We start from the raw sequence: 13601 nt of genomic DNA, 5'->3' as shown, positions 1-13601 counted from the left end.
ATGAGAAATGAATTATGTGATGTTATAAATTCTTGTTTTGATGTTGTATCTTAATTAAAATGAGGTTTATATAAAAAAAAAATTGGTTTTGATTGGTTTTTTCATTCGTTCTCACGGTTCTCGCAATATTTAGCGTTCTCAAGATAACCCTCCCCTATATATATATATATATATATATATATATATATATATATATATATATATATATATATATATAATTGCGCTAAAATAAGAACCACCTCGAGTTGTATGAACCGCGAGAACTTTTTGATCCGGACCGAGGTGGACCAAATTTTTTTTTCATAAACGTAGATGCATGTATTATAAACGCATTTGTAAAAAAAAATTCAAAAAAAAAATGTCGTGTGTGTAGTTTTGAGCACCACAAGTTTGTGTTTAAGGTACCCGTAAATTTTCCTGTTAGATTTACGGTACCCGCAAACACAAACTTGTGGTGCTCAAAACTACACACATGACATTTTTTTTTGAATTTTTTTTTTTACAAATGTGTTTATAATACACGCAACTACGTTTTTGAAAAAAAATTTTGGTCCACCTCGCCCCGCACGGTGTAGTTCTCACGGTTCTTACAACTCGAGGTGGTTCTCATTTTAGCAGTCCCCTATATATATATATATATATATATATATATATATATATATATATATAGCTGAAAGATAAATCGAAAACCAATGTAAGTTGAGAAAACCCAAATAAACCCTATGTAATATTTTTATTTTTTTAAAAAAATAGGGAATGCAACATAAATGTACTTGAACATTTTTATAAAAAAAGGAAAAAACGCCTACTAGTTTTTTTTTAAAGTTTAAAATTTGTATGTTATATTTTTTGGACATATATATTATGTAACATTATTTAACATTTAAAAAAACTACTTGGTATTTTTTTGTTTTTCTTTTATAAAAATGTTACATGGGGTTTCTACAAAGGTTTCTTGAGTTTACACAATTTAAGTGGGTTTTCTCTATAGTCTTCCCCTATAGATATAGTATCGCGTATCAGTTCGGTTTCTGACTAATATATATACATATGTATGTACACACAATATATCAACAAAATCACGTATAAGTCCATTTTTTTTTATTTTCTAATGATTATGTTAGTTGGTTCGGGTTGGAGCTCGATGTCGCATTAGGACAAAAATCAAAATAACTATATAGTAACATTTCGTCATTTATATTTTACCACGGGCAGCGTTGACCGGGTCTGACCCGAACCCAAATCTGACCGGTTGACCCACATTGACCATAGTTAACCCGTTGACCGAGTTTGACCGCAGTTGACCGGTAGTTGATCACGTTGACCAGTTTGACCACGTCGACCCAAGCACCAAAACTAACAAAATTGACCCGAACCAAATCTAACCCGTGTTGACCGAATTTGACCTGAACCTGAACCCGAACCAAACCAAACTAAACGCCACTGCCGCTGCCGGCCGGCCTAGAGTCGATGTGACTACCCGCAACTTCAGGTTACTACTTTAACCTAGCCACTGTTAATTTAGACATACATTCATAGCATTACATTTAACTAGGGTTAGTTAAATGAGTCTACGTTGGTAATTTGGGGAATTACTGGAACACGCACAAGTTGATTCTCGAACGTTGGTGACTAACACGAATAATTATAAACGGATGATTTACATGAAATTTGTACGTTGTTTGTCAAATACGTGAATTATGTGCCTTGGTGTGAAAGTTGTATAATTAAGGGGTTGTTTAGAGTATTTGTGAAACTTAATAGACTACTTCAAACCCTAAAACCTCTCAAAATCACTGTACGGCAGTTTATTCTTCTCAAATAATTCTCTAATCATTTTAGCTTTGCAACACAACTATCCATCCTCAATCTTGATCTTTCCAATTCTCCTAGAACAATCTCTATATCAATCTAAGGTAAGTATTCATGCTTTATGTTGTGAATCTCGTTCTTTTGATTCCATGCAAAACCCTAGACATCCGAACAATCTGTGTTTTGTTTCATGACTGATGAATGTGTGATAATAGCTAGATTGATTGAATTGTATGTTTGCTGCTAGTCATTTTAGATGCTATTTGATATGATATGAATGCTAAACTATTGCCTTGATTCATAATATGATTGATTACGATGATTAGGGTTTTGGTCGTAGGATTGTTATTGAAAACTGTGATATTCTCTGTGTTATTGATTTGTGAAGAGATGTTAGTCCGACCGTGTGAAGTCATAAGAGTCAGAGTTTTTCAATTGATGTAGTCCGAGTTTGTGGTTATGTGTCCGAGTTTATAAGTTACTATAATAGTCTGAGTTTGTGTGAGGATGATTATGTTGGTCTTATAAGTTACTATAATAGTCTGAGTTTGTGTGAGGATGATTATGTTGGTCTTAGTTTACAAGCTAATATCATAGTCCAAGTTTGTGATTGTGTTGGCCTTAGTTTACAAGCTAATATAATAGTCCGAGGTTGTGTGTGGATGATTATGTTGGTCCGAATTTATAGGTATACATGTGGGTGGTCCGAACTTAATGAGGAAACAAGAGGGGGATCAGAACTTGTTGATTATATGGTGTCCGCACTGAGATAGTTGTGTATTATGCCATGTCTGTACTTGTTAACTTATATGTCGAGTCTGCATTTGTTGATGTTATGATAAGTCTGCATTTTTTGAGTCTGCATTTGTTGAGTCCGCGTTTGTTGATGTTATGATAAGTCCGCATTTGTTGATGTTATGATAAGTCCGCATTTGTAGAGTCTGCACTTGTTGATGTGATGATAAGTCCGCATTTGTTGATGTTTATGACAAGTCCGCATTTGTATGAATTTGTTGAGGTCCGAATTTATAAAAGGTACGATGTCCGAACTTATTGAATGTATACATATGATGTCCGAGTTTGTAGTTGTGAAATGCATGATGTCCGAGCTTAATTGGGACTTATGATGTCTGAATTCAGGTAATATATCAACCAGGTTGTCCGAGTTTAAATGTTGTACATATTTGTCAGAACTTATAAAGTCAGGACTTATAACATAAGACTTCAACGCTTCACATAGGTGTTACACTAGTCCGTATTTGCTTAAAGTTAAGGATATATTTAAGTTAAACTGTGTATATGTGATGTCCGTGTTTATTGATAACCTTTACATCCGAGTTTCTTAAATCAAAATACTAGTCACCAACTAGAGAACCCACTATAATCCATTGCATGTCACTGTATGTTAAATCATGATTAACCTGATCACCTAAACACCTTATTGTTTGGACATTTAGGGGATTGCAAACAATCTACTTGTACACATACTTACATTTAAAAGTACATTAGGTCGCGTGTAACGGACCTAACACTTACTTAACGTGTAAACGCACGTTATCATTTACTGAGCAAACTACGGTGAGTTCAATACGCTTTCACAAGCATGCATCCCGGGGGGACAAAGAAACTAATATTCCTGGGAGGAATACTTTTAATGTATTGTTTAATTTTGACGTTAGTTAATAAACTCAACTCTATCACGAAGTCCCTACTTACATACCGAGCTAGTTGCCTGGGAGGCAACCGGGTATTAGTTGATAGCACTATTAGGCCTGGCAAACCTCACACTGTGCTGGGAGCCAGGCATGAACTAATGACCTTAAATACTTTGATCAATGATGATAGACACTGATGAGGGCACCAAAAACAGAACAGTCAATCGGTATCGGGTTTATTATTCGTAACATGTCTTTAAACTAAACACTTACTTGATTTACGTAAAACAAAACTGTGAACTCGCCAACTTTATGTTGACACACTTTTCTGCATGCTTGCAAGTCGTTAGATATATATATGGATTAGAGCTTACAGTCTGAGGAGCTAGAGGTGTCATGGGTCATGGTGCTTATTGAAATGTTTAATGTAATGCTTTATAAACAGTTTGGTTTGAAAGGCTTAGAACAATTTCAATTGCTTTCGCTGAACGTATACGTGGTTAAATCAGATGTTTTGAAATGCACTTTTCATATTGAATAAGATTATGCATTTATTATTTTACTATTGTTCAATGTGATTAGTGGCTAGATCCCGGTACGTCATGTGCCTCGCAGTGAAATCCACGTGTGGTATTTGGGGGGTGTGACAGCCGCCGGCTGCGATGTTTCCTTCACTGCCACGCTGCACCACCACTACCCCGTTTCCATTGTCGGCGCACCCCCATTCTCCTGCAAAACTGTTCAACATCATTCCCCCGTTAACTGAGCCAAAACACACAAAAAAACGTAAACGGACCGGAAAAACTCACCGGAATGTCGTCGGAAATAAATTTCCCATCAAAACTTGCAGAGTGGTCCCTAGTAACCTGATCTAACCACGCACGAAATGAAAACTCGAAAACGGGTTTGCCAGAATTTGACCGGAGCGTCGCCGGAGTTGCTCCCGAGCCCAAACGGCTTCGATTCTTGGAAAACGGACACCACCATCGTGTTTGGAAGGTTCGGTTTAGTGGGGAAAGAGTATTTTGGCAAGAAAAATTTGCCGGAGACCACCACCGCAGGTGGCGGCGCCGCCACAATCATCACCGCCATGTTAACCGCCGATGTCACCGCCCGGAAGTTCTCGCCGGTTCTGGTGACCGGCTTCTTTTAGAGAGAGAAAATGAGAGAGAGTGAGGGTTAGAGAGAGAGAGAGAGTGTGTGTGTGTGTGTGGGTGTGAGAATGGTGTAAGTGTGTGTAATTTTCTTTATATAGCTAAGGTTGAGGTGGGTTGGGCCCAAGGCCCATAAGCCCGTCTCTAGTGTTTTGTGTGGCCCAAATGCATTTCCAGGGCCCCGTTTTCAAACCCGAACTTCTTAGAATGTCGTATAACATTATTTTAGGGTCATAAATATGTAAAATCATGTCATTAATCGATGTTTGACGCGTACGTTTGTCGGTTGCGTTAAAATCGCGTAAAATGCTTCGGTTTTCTTTTCTAGTCCATTTTTCGATTCGATTTCGACTACGAATATTAAAATTTGATTACGAAGCTAAATATATCATAATACATCACTTTTAAGATGATAACGAGTCTGATGCTTCCGTTTCGTTTTCGGTGGCTTCCTACAGTCGCGTTTTTCGTTCACGTATGCGTTTTGTGACGTTCGAAAGCTTCGATAATTTAACCTAACCAATTCCTGTGTTTAGAATATATGTATGAAACTCGTATTTTTGTCGTTGTCAGTATTTCGTCCGGTGTCAGTTCTTACCGTTTAACGCTCGTCATGATTCCCGTAAATCACCATCCGCGTACTGTAAAGCCGAATAAATGTTTCTAAGCTTTCCAAAGACCCAATTAAGTTATTTTGTGTCTTATAACAATACTTATAATTGTCTAAATGTTTGTTATACGCATAATTATGAACCGAAAATGTACTTTTTGAGACAAAAAGTCAGCCCGACAAAAAAGGTTACAACTTTACACCTTTCTTTCTCCTCTGTCTTCCCTCATCTGACACAAAAAATGTGACAGCTGCATTGTTACATAAAAATGTTGTAAAAAAATATAACATGTTTTTTATCCGGAGTAAATAATAAAAACTACATAAATTATCTGTTCTAAAATTCATACACTTCATATACTCTAGAAAACTGTTGTCAAAAAACAAAACAAAGATGTAACAAGTTAGTTACAAAAAATATGAATAGCTAAAAAACTATAGCATATTCTTTCTCCTCTCTCTACTATTACAAAAGTGTGTTAGTATCAGAAAAATGTTGAAGGTGTCAATAAATGTTGCAGCGAAAAAGGGAAACACGTGGCAGCATGATATCCATCCTTTTAGTTTTAGAGTTTTTGTAACCTACATGTGATTTCTCCATATAAGTCTTCTATATATATATATATATATAGGAGAGTTATCTTAAGAACGCTAAATATTGTGAGAACGAATAAGAAAACTCATTTTTTTAATACAAACTTCGTTGTAATTAAAAGACAACATTAAAAAAAGAATTTACAACATCAGATTATTCATTTCTCCTCTCAAAATTACTCTTATATAAATTTTTACACATGTAAATTTGTTAATTTACACATGTAACTTTAAACGTATAAATATTGTATTCGAATAATAATGATAAGTGTAAAAAGATTTTGAATTTTAATTGTTTTTATCAAGTTCTGGTGGTTTTTTCATTCCTTCTCACAATATTTAGCGTTTTCATTTGAAAAAAAAAATAAATAATCTAGGCCTTGGGTCGTTGCCCACTCCGCCCTTCTTCTAGGCTAGCCTTACTAATAACAATATAAAATTTAGGGTAAAAGGCCAAATTGTCCCTTGAGTTTATGCCACTTCAGTCTAAAAATGAATTTTTTGTATCTGGGTACTTGAGGTTTCATTTTTGTTGTCATTTCCATCCAAATGACAAAGTCGGTTAAAATGTATCATTAACTCCCATGGACGATTTTGACAATTCTCAAACCTCAGGGGTGATTTTGGCACTTGCCCATTTATTGTTTTGTGTTTTTTTATATTTATAAATTTTATTTTTAAATAAATATATATATATATAAATAATTATAAAAAAAATATATTGAAGCATATACACACATTAATACATTTACACAGTTATTTTTAAATTTTCTTTATAAGTTATAAATATAAAATAATAATAAATTAATGATGTTTGATACGATCTGAAAGACAGGTACTATTGATGTTTGGTATGATAGGTCGACGAGCGGAGATGAGGTACGAGTGCCAAGATAGAGGGGGTGGTTGTGGTGGCGGCAATAGTGGTGGAGATGATAGAGGTGGAGGTGGAGGTGGAGAATGGAGAAGGATAAAAGAGAGAGGGTGTATAAAATGGTGAAGCTTCAACGAAAACTCAATGGGAGCTGAACTCTTAAAATCTAAATGGGTAGGGGTTGGACTCTTAAAATATCCAATAGTTTACACTACAAAAAAAATTCAGAAATTTTCGGTAAAATTATCACTAAGAGCAAAAAATCGGTGGTGGCCGGGGTACCCCTGGCCCCAATAAAGCTTAGCTGATGTGTGTGTATATGTATATATTTATTATGGTTAATTTATTATTTTATATTATAATGGTAAAAAAGAAAATTAAAAAAAAATAAGTGTATATATACAAATGTGTGTGTATATATATTATATTTATAATTATTTTTTTGTTTTTTATTTAAAGATAAAAAATTAGAAAATAAAAGAATAAATGAGTAAATTATCAAAATCGTCTTTAAGGTTTGGAATTGTCAATTTATCCTTGACTTAATAACACATTTTAAATGAGCTAGTGATTTAGATGGAAATGACAAAAAAAATTGAACCTCAGAGACCTATATACAAAAAGTTTCAATTTAAAATTTTAAAAATTTTAAACTAAAGTGATAAAAATGATCTAAACTTAGAGACCATTGACATTTTACTCTAAAATTTACTTATCGTATACAATTTGTTAATAACAGGAATACATGTATCACTTGAAAATAAATGATAGGAGGGAGAGGTAGCCGGTGGAGACTTATATACAAAAAGTTTAACTTCTGTGGGTAGCGAACCTAGTAGAAAACATATTTTAGAAAGTATTTACATCTGTGCTAGTGAACATAGTAGAAAACATATTTTTAGAAAGTATAAAAGTTTATTAAGACAAAAAGTTAGAAAGTGTGAAGAATAGTTAAAAGAGAAACTAAATGATGAAACTAGGAGAATTAAATTTTTATTAATGCAAATTATAGCTGGTTATGATAATTGTTTTATAGTTTAGACTATACGGTTTGGGCGTAGTTTTGTGGCGTTTATGCCTTCTCACGTTAAACACACCATCTCAGGAATGGTGTGGAAGGCGGTGTTGTCGTTGAGGCGGGATATTTTCCACCGGCGTGGAGGAAATGGTGGTGTCGACGTGGTGTTGGGCTATTGGTGTGGGTTATAGCTGTTGGACTCCAGCGACACATTCAAAGAAAATTAATCAAATAAAATATTGACTCCCCTATATAAAAAACTCAACCTTTTCCACCATTTTCACCTTATTCCCTTCAATAGCATTCAAAAAGAAAGAAACACCAAAAAATAAAAGCTCTACGAATGAAAGAAAAGGAAGTCAGATATCAAATTCTTTGCTATGAAGATCGATCACCTTGAAGACGAAGAGATGGAAATGTACAAGAAAATGAAAGACGAAATAAAGGCAAAATATCGTACATATACAAGAAAATGAAAGAAGAAATAAAGGCAAAATATTGTACTTAGTTTCGGTTATTTTTTTTTTTAAGTTTTGTTTTTATTTTTTTAAATTACGTGATCTTTTTTTAGTTAAATTTTGTAATCCTTTATATTATTGTTAATTATTATATTAGTATTAATGCTATTTAAAAAAATAGATTTTGTATAATTATATAATTTTTAAAAATAAAATAATAAAAAAACTGTGCTACGTGTCGAATAACACCATTCTTTCACGCCCTACCCCACTCCTTTTTTTAGACCACGTCCCTTTTCTGACGCATACAGACGTGATAGCCACATGTCGAGTCGCGTCACCATTTCATGCTCCTCCACACCATATAATTATATAGTGAAAAGAATCTTTACAAAGTTTAAAAGAATAGTAATTCTTAAAAAAACAGTAAAATAGTAAATAACAACTTGTTATTGCAAAAGTAGTAAAATAGTATAAAAATGAAAATACATAGCAATTGAACATGTGACCTAAAAACGAGCTAAGTAATTTAGAAATGGGACTTTGAAAAAAGTGAAGTAGCTCAATTATTTAGAAAAAAAAGGACCACACGATACGTACGAGTTTTTGCATATTCAATTATTTAGAAAAAACACCACACGATACGTACGAGTTTTTACACATAAATGTAAGATCACCACTCTCGACCTTATCCTTTCGTCGATATTCAAGAGTTAATGCATGTCGGATTATATAAAGTAGAAAACAAAATGTTACGAAAAAATAGTAATATAAAAAATGGTTTTGACATTGACGTGTGTATATATGTACAAAATGTTATAAACGAGTTGGGTTCCCGCGCTACGTGACAGGAATTTGATCGATTTCGTTTCCGCTCATTGCGTTTGATCCGTTTTACGGTGCATGCACTTTTTCAGGGCCGACCCATAAGGTGTGCGGGGTGAGCCATCGAACAAGGCCCAAACCTTTAAGGGCCCAAAAAATCTCCATTTAATATATTTTCAACATATACAAATCCAATTGACGGCAGTAGTTTTCACCTATTGGGTGAACTGGACGGTGGAGGTAATAGTGTCAGGCAGCTGCCTGGCACTCTCCTATTAGCCCAACAAAATTATGATTTTATCCCGCTTTAAATTTACGATTTTATCATCAGTGTAAAATTATTTTTTTGCCCCAGTTAATAATAAATTTACGCTTTTGCTTCCAGCAAAAAAATTCAATTTTGCCCTCGGTTCAAAATTACGATTTTGTTCTGTTTAAATTTACAGTTTTCCCATTAGTTTTTCTCTCGTAGCCACGTTACGATTTTACCCTCAAATTAAATTTACATTTTCTCCATCGTTTTAGTTTGTTTTCCTGTTTAAATTAGAATTTTCCCCCAGTATAAAATTACAGTCATGCCGGCTCCCCCATTGGTCCATTTAATTTACGATTTTATCCCTGAATAAAAATTATGATTTAGCCGTCAGTTCAAAATTATGTTTTCCCATCGTTTTAGTTTTTTTCGCAAAAGTGGAAAACTTTTTTTTAATTGGTTGACTCGATTTTATTTTTTTCCGTGTCAAGAAGCTGCCTAACACTCGCTCATTAGGCTGGAGGGTGTGGGGGGCCACCCCTCGCCAGCTGGACGCCTATAGCGCCCCCCTCCGCCATCGACCACACCCCCGCCATAGCTGGGGCGCCATTGAAGGCCCGCCATGGTGGTAGCGAGCTGAAACGCGTTGAACGAGTATGAGTTGGTCAAAGATGACCGTTGTGAAACGGTCGAATTTAAAAAAAAAAAATCTTAATTTTATTATATATAACCAATTCTAAACTAAAAACTCACCAATCACAACCAAAACACACACCAATCACAACTAAAACACACACCAATCACAACTTAAAAATGTCATCTTCGAGCTTGTCGTCATCTGACGGTGTTCTTGATGATATGGTTGCCGCCATGGCGCAGGAGGCGACTAATTATTTGCAAGAAGCTGAATCCTCTGCATCGCGTACCAGACAACCCCCTTTTGAACGGAATCGGTTAGCTGCTCATGAACGTCTAGTGCAAGATTATTTTTGTGAAACTCCCGTGTACGATGATGATCAGTTTAAGCGTAGGTTTCGTATGAGCCGACGACTATTCGTTAAAATTTCCGATGATCTTGCGGGCGAATCCCCTTTTTTCACGCATAGGGTAAGTGCAAGTGGCAAGGTTGGTTTCTCTGGACTACAAAAGTGTACGGCAGCAATTAGGCAACTAGCGTACGGCACATCGAGTGATGCGTGGGATGAGTATTTAAGGATGTCGTCAAGAATGTATCGTGAGTCTCTTGAAAATTTTTGTGAAGGTAACTTTTATTAACACTAGTATTTATTATTTTTTTACGTCGTTATTATTTTTAAATTAGCAATACTTTATTAGGTGTAATCTCTCTGTACGGGAGACGATATTTGAGGATGCCAACCGTAGCCGACGTTCCAATTCTATACGAGGCCCATCAGCGCTTACATGGGTTTCCTGGAATGTTGGGAAGTCTTGATTGCATGCACTAGGAATGGGCGGCACACCCAACCGCTTGGAAAGGGCAACATCATCGTGGTGACCACGATGGTCCTACCGTGATATTACAAGCGGTCGCTTCTCAAGATTTATGGATTTGGCATGCGTACTTTGGCATGGCTGGTACGAACAATGACGTTACTGTTTTAATGACCTCGAATCTATTCGACGATGTCATAGACGGTGTTGCACCAGATACTTCATTCTATGCAAACGACGTGCAGTATAAATATGGCTACTATCTTATAGACGGTATTTATCCCGAGTGGGCGACGTTGGTAAAAAGTCCCTCGTGTCCAGATGACGAAAAAAGATTGTATTTCAAGAAAAAACAAGAGTCAGCAAGAAAAGATATCGAGCGGGATTTCGGTGTGTTAAAGAAAAGATGGTCTATCATTACTAGGGCCGTTCAAATCGCTCGCCGTTTGTCGCTCACTCGACGCTCGTTCGGAATTGCTCAGAAAATGCTCGTTCGATTTGACGCTCGGTTGTAAATGAGCCGCTCCGCTCGGTTCGGTTTGTAAACGAGCCAAGAATGAGCAAAGGTCTGCTCGGCTCGGTTCAGCTCAAATTATTATTTTTAATTAGTATATATATACATATACATATACACATACATATATAAACATGTATATACACACACACATATATATATACATATACAAATATAAATTATACATATACGCACACACCTATATATATACACACATTACACATACATATATACTTACATATAAATTAAATTTATAGTTTTATATATACCATTATATTAGATTTTGGTCAAATATATACAAATTTACAACTATATCTAGACGTACTAGCCTAATCACGCCAATAAAAAATTAATATCAAATCTAAAAGTTAAACCGTAAACGGATAAACGAAAGGCTGCTCATCGGCTTAATGTTTCATGTCGTTACCCTAGGTCGATCGTCTCCTGCTCTTAACGTAATTGTTTGTGCAATATGATCGTCGACTCGTTGGCCACAACATTGTTATTCATCAGAAAAATATTATACCATGAAATGTACATGTTTTTAAACACATAAAAACTTGTGACCAAACATTGTCACTATCTCTCTCAGTAAATTTAAATTGGGCGACACGGTTGTCCAAATTGCTCGAACTTCGCTCGATGCTCGCTCGGAATATTTACGACTCGAAAAACGCTCACTTGATTTGAGGCTTAGTTTTAAATGAGCCGCTCCGCTCGGTTTGGTTTGTAAACGAGCCAAGCACGAGCAAAGGTCCGTTCGGTTTGACTCGGCTCGTGAACAACCCTAATCATCACCCAGCCTTCGAGGATACTTGAAAAAAGTAAAATGAGAAACGTTATGTATACATGTATCATTTTGCATAACATGATATTGGAGGACTCTGGTAGAGCATTTTGTGGAGAAAGCTATAATGAAAGTATCCAACCGACAAACTCAATACTAACATACGCTGAGAAAGAAGATATCCGAGCAAAGATACGGGCTAGGCACACACACCAAAACCTTCGAGCCGATCTGACAGAGCACCTATGGTTTTATCGTGAACAAGGAGGACTCGACACAGACGACGAGTAGTGGTTTTATTTTTTAAATGAAGTTATGTAGTGTTTTTTTAATGAAATTATCTAGTGTTTTTTTAATGAAATTATGTAGTGTTTTTATTTTTTAAATGAAATTATCTAGTGTTTTTTTTAATGAAGTTGTGTTTTGTTTTTATTTTCTAGTTAAAAAATAAATATTTAAATAAAAAAATAATTAGATAATCATGACACGGGGCTTCATCCACACCCTCCAAATTAAATAGTGGCATGATAAAGCCCCCATGCTGACATGGCGATGACATGGAGCCTAGGTGGCATGATAAAGCCCCATGGGGCTCCATCCACACCTCATAGCCTTAGTCCTGAAAATTGCAGTTTTGCCCTGAGCCGAAAAATGGTCTTATCATCGTTTTAGTTTTTTTACTGACAAAATTATAGTAGTGTTTTTTAATTGATTGAGAATTATTCGGTCATCGCATCGCAACGCGGGCGGGGCATCACCTAGTTATAATACAAATATGAACTTGAAAATACTAATAATGTTCATGTAGTAGAGATGCTTTGTTCCTTCAGTAATTATATACTTGTTTCAAGTTCGAATCATGTTAGTCCTTTTATTTATATTTTGAGTCTGATGCGTTTAAAGTTGTTTGTTTTTCTGTTTCTGATGCTTAAGATTAATCAATATGATGAATTGGAATGATCAAAAGAGGCCAGGGGAAGAGGAATAGACTTTTGCTATTTCTTGTTGATCATGTGACACAAAAAATATATTTGTTTACACATAAAGATAAAATACTTTTTCTCTTTTTTTTTTTTTTGTCAATTATACTTTGATATTATTTTCAGAGTATACCATTAAGGTTTATCCTTTATACATATATATGAGCCCATTTTTATTAATCATATAGGGCCTTAAGAAATGATTTTGTATATACAATAGTTTACAAACCCGTGTATTACACGGGTTAAATGACGATAAAATATAAATTATAAACTTGTATATAATCCCTATTAATAAAATGACTTATTAGATAAAATAGTAAAAAAGAAACAGTTATATTTTCAGCTATCCAAAATAATTTTCTAAGTTTTCACCTCTATCTTGAAATACTACAATCCATCTTACAATTCAAAATAATTAAATTTGAAAATATATATTTGATCTCCAAATTAATTGAACTATATTATATTATATTATTTGATACATTTATATTGGTTATAGAGAATTATTAATTAAATTTGAATTTATACGTTTATCTCTAACTTTATTAATTAATGTGTAATATTATTATTAAAAGTAGAGTGACACAGTGACACGTGTACAAAAGGATTTCT

General features: G+C 34.8%; 1 protein-coding gene across 1 annotated transcript; it reads left to right on the top strand.

The window, feature by feature from the left end:
• Window positions 1-10066: 10066 nt before the first annotated feature.
• LOC110887619 lies at window positions 10067-10719 on the top strand. Its single transcript, XM_022135195.1, has 2 exons — window positions 10067-10514; window positions 10589-10719. The coding sequence occupies exons 1-2, from the start codon at window positions 10067-10069 to the stop codon at window positions 10717-10719; spliced, it is 579 nt and encodes a 192-aa protein (XP_021990887.1).
• Window positions 10720-13601: the final 2882 nt, after the last annotated feature.

Source organism: Helianthus annuus, chromosome 14 (genome assembly GCF_002127325.2).
Source record: "Helianthus annuus cultivar XRQ/B chromosome 14, HanXRQr2.0-SUNRISE, whole genome shotgun sequence".
Classification (NCBI taxonomy): domain Eukaryota; kingdom Viridiplantae; phylum Streptophyta; class Magnoliopsida; order Asterales; family Asteraceae; genus Helianthus; species Helianthus annuus.
The sequence above is the reverse complement of the archived record's forward strand: the minus strand, read 5'-3'. Positions and strand labels throughout refer to the sequence as shown.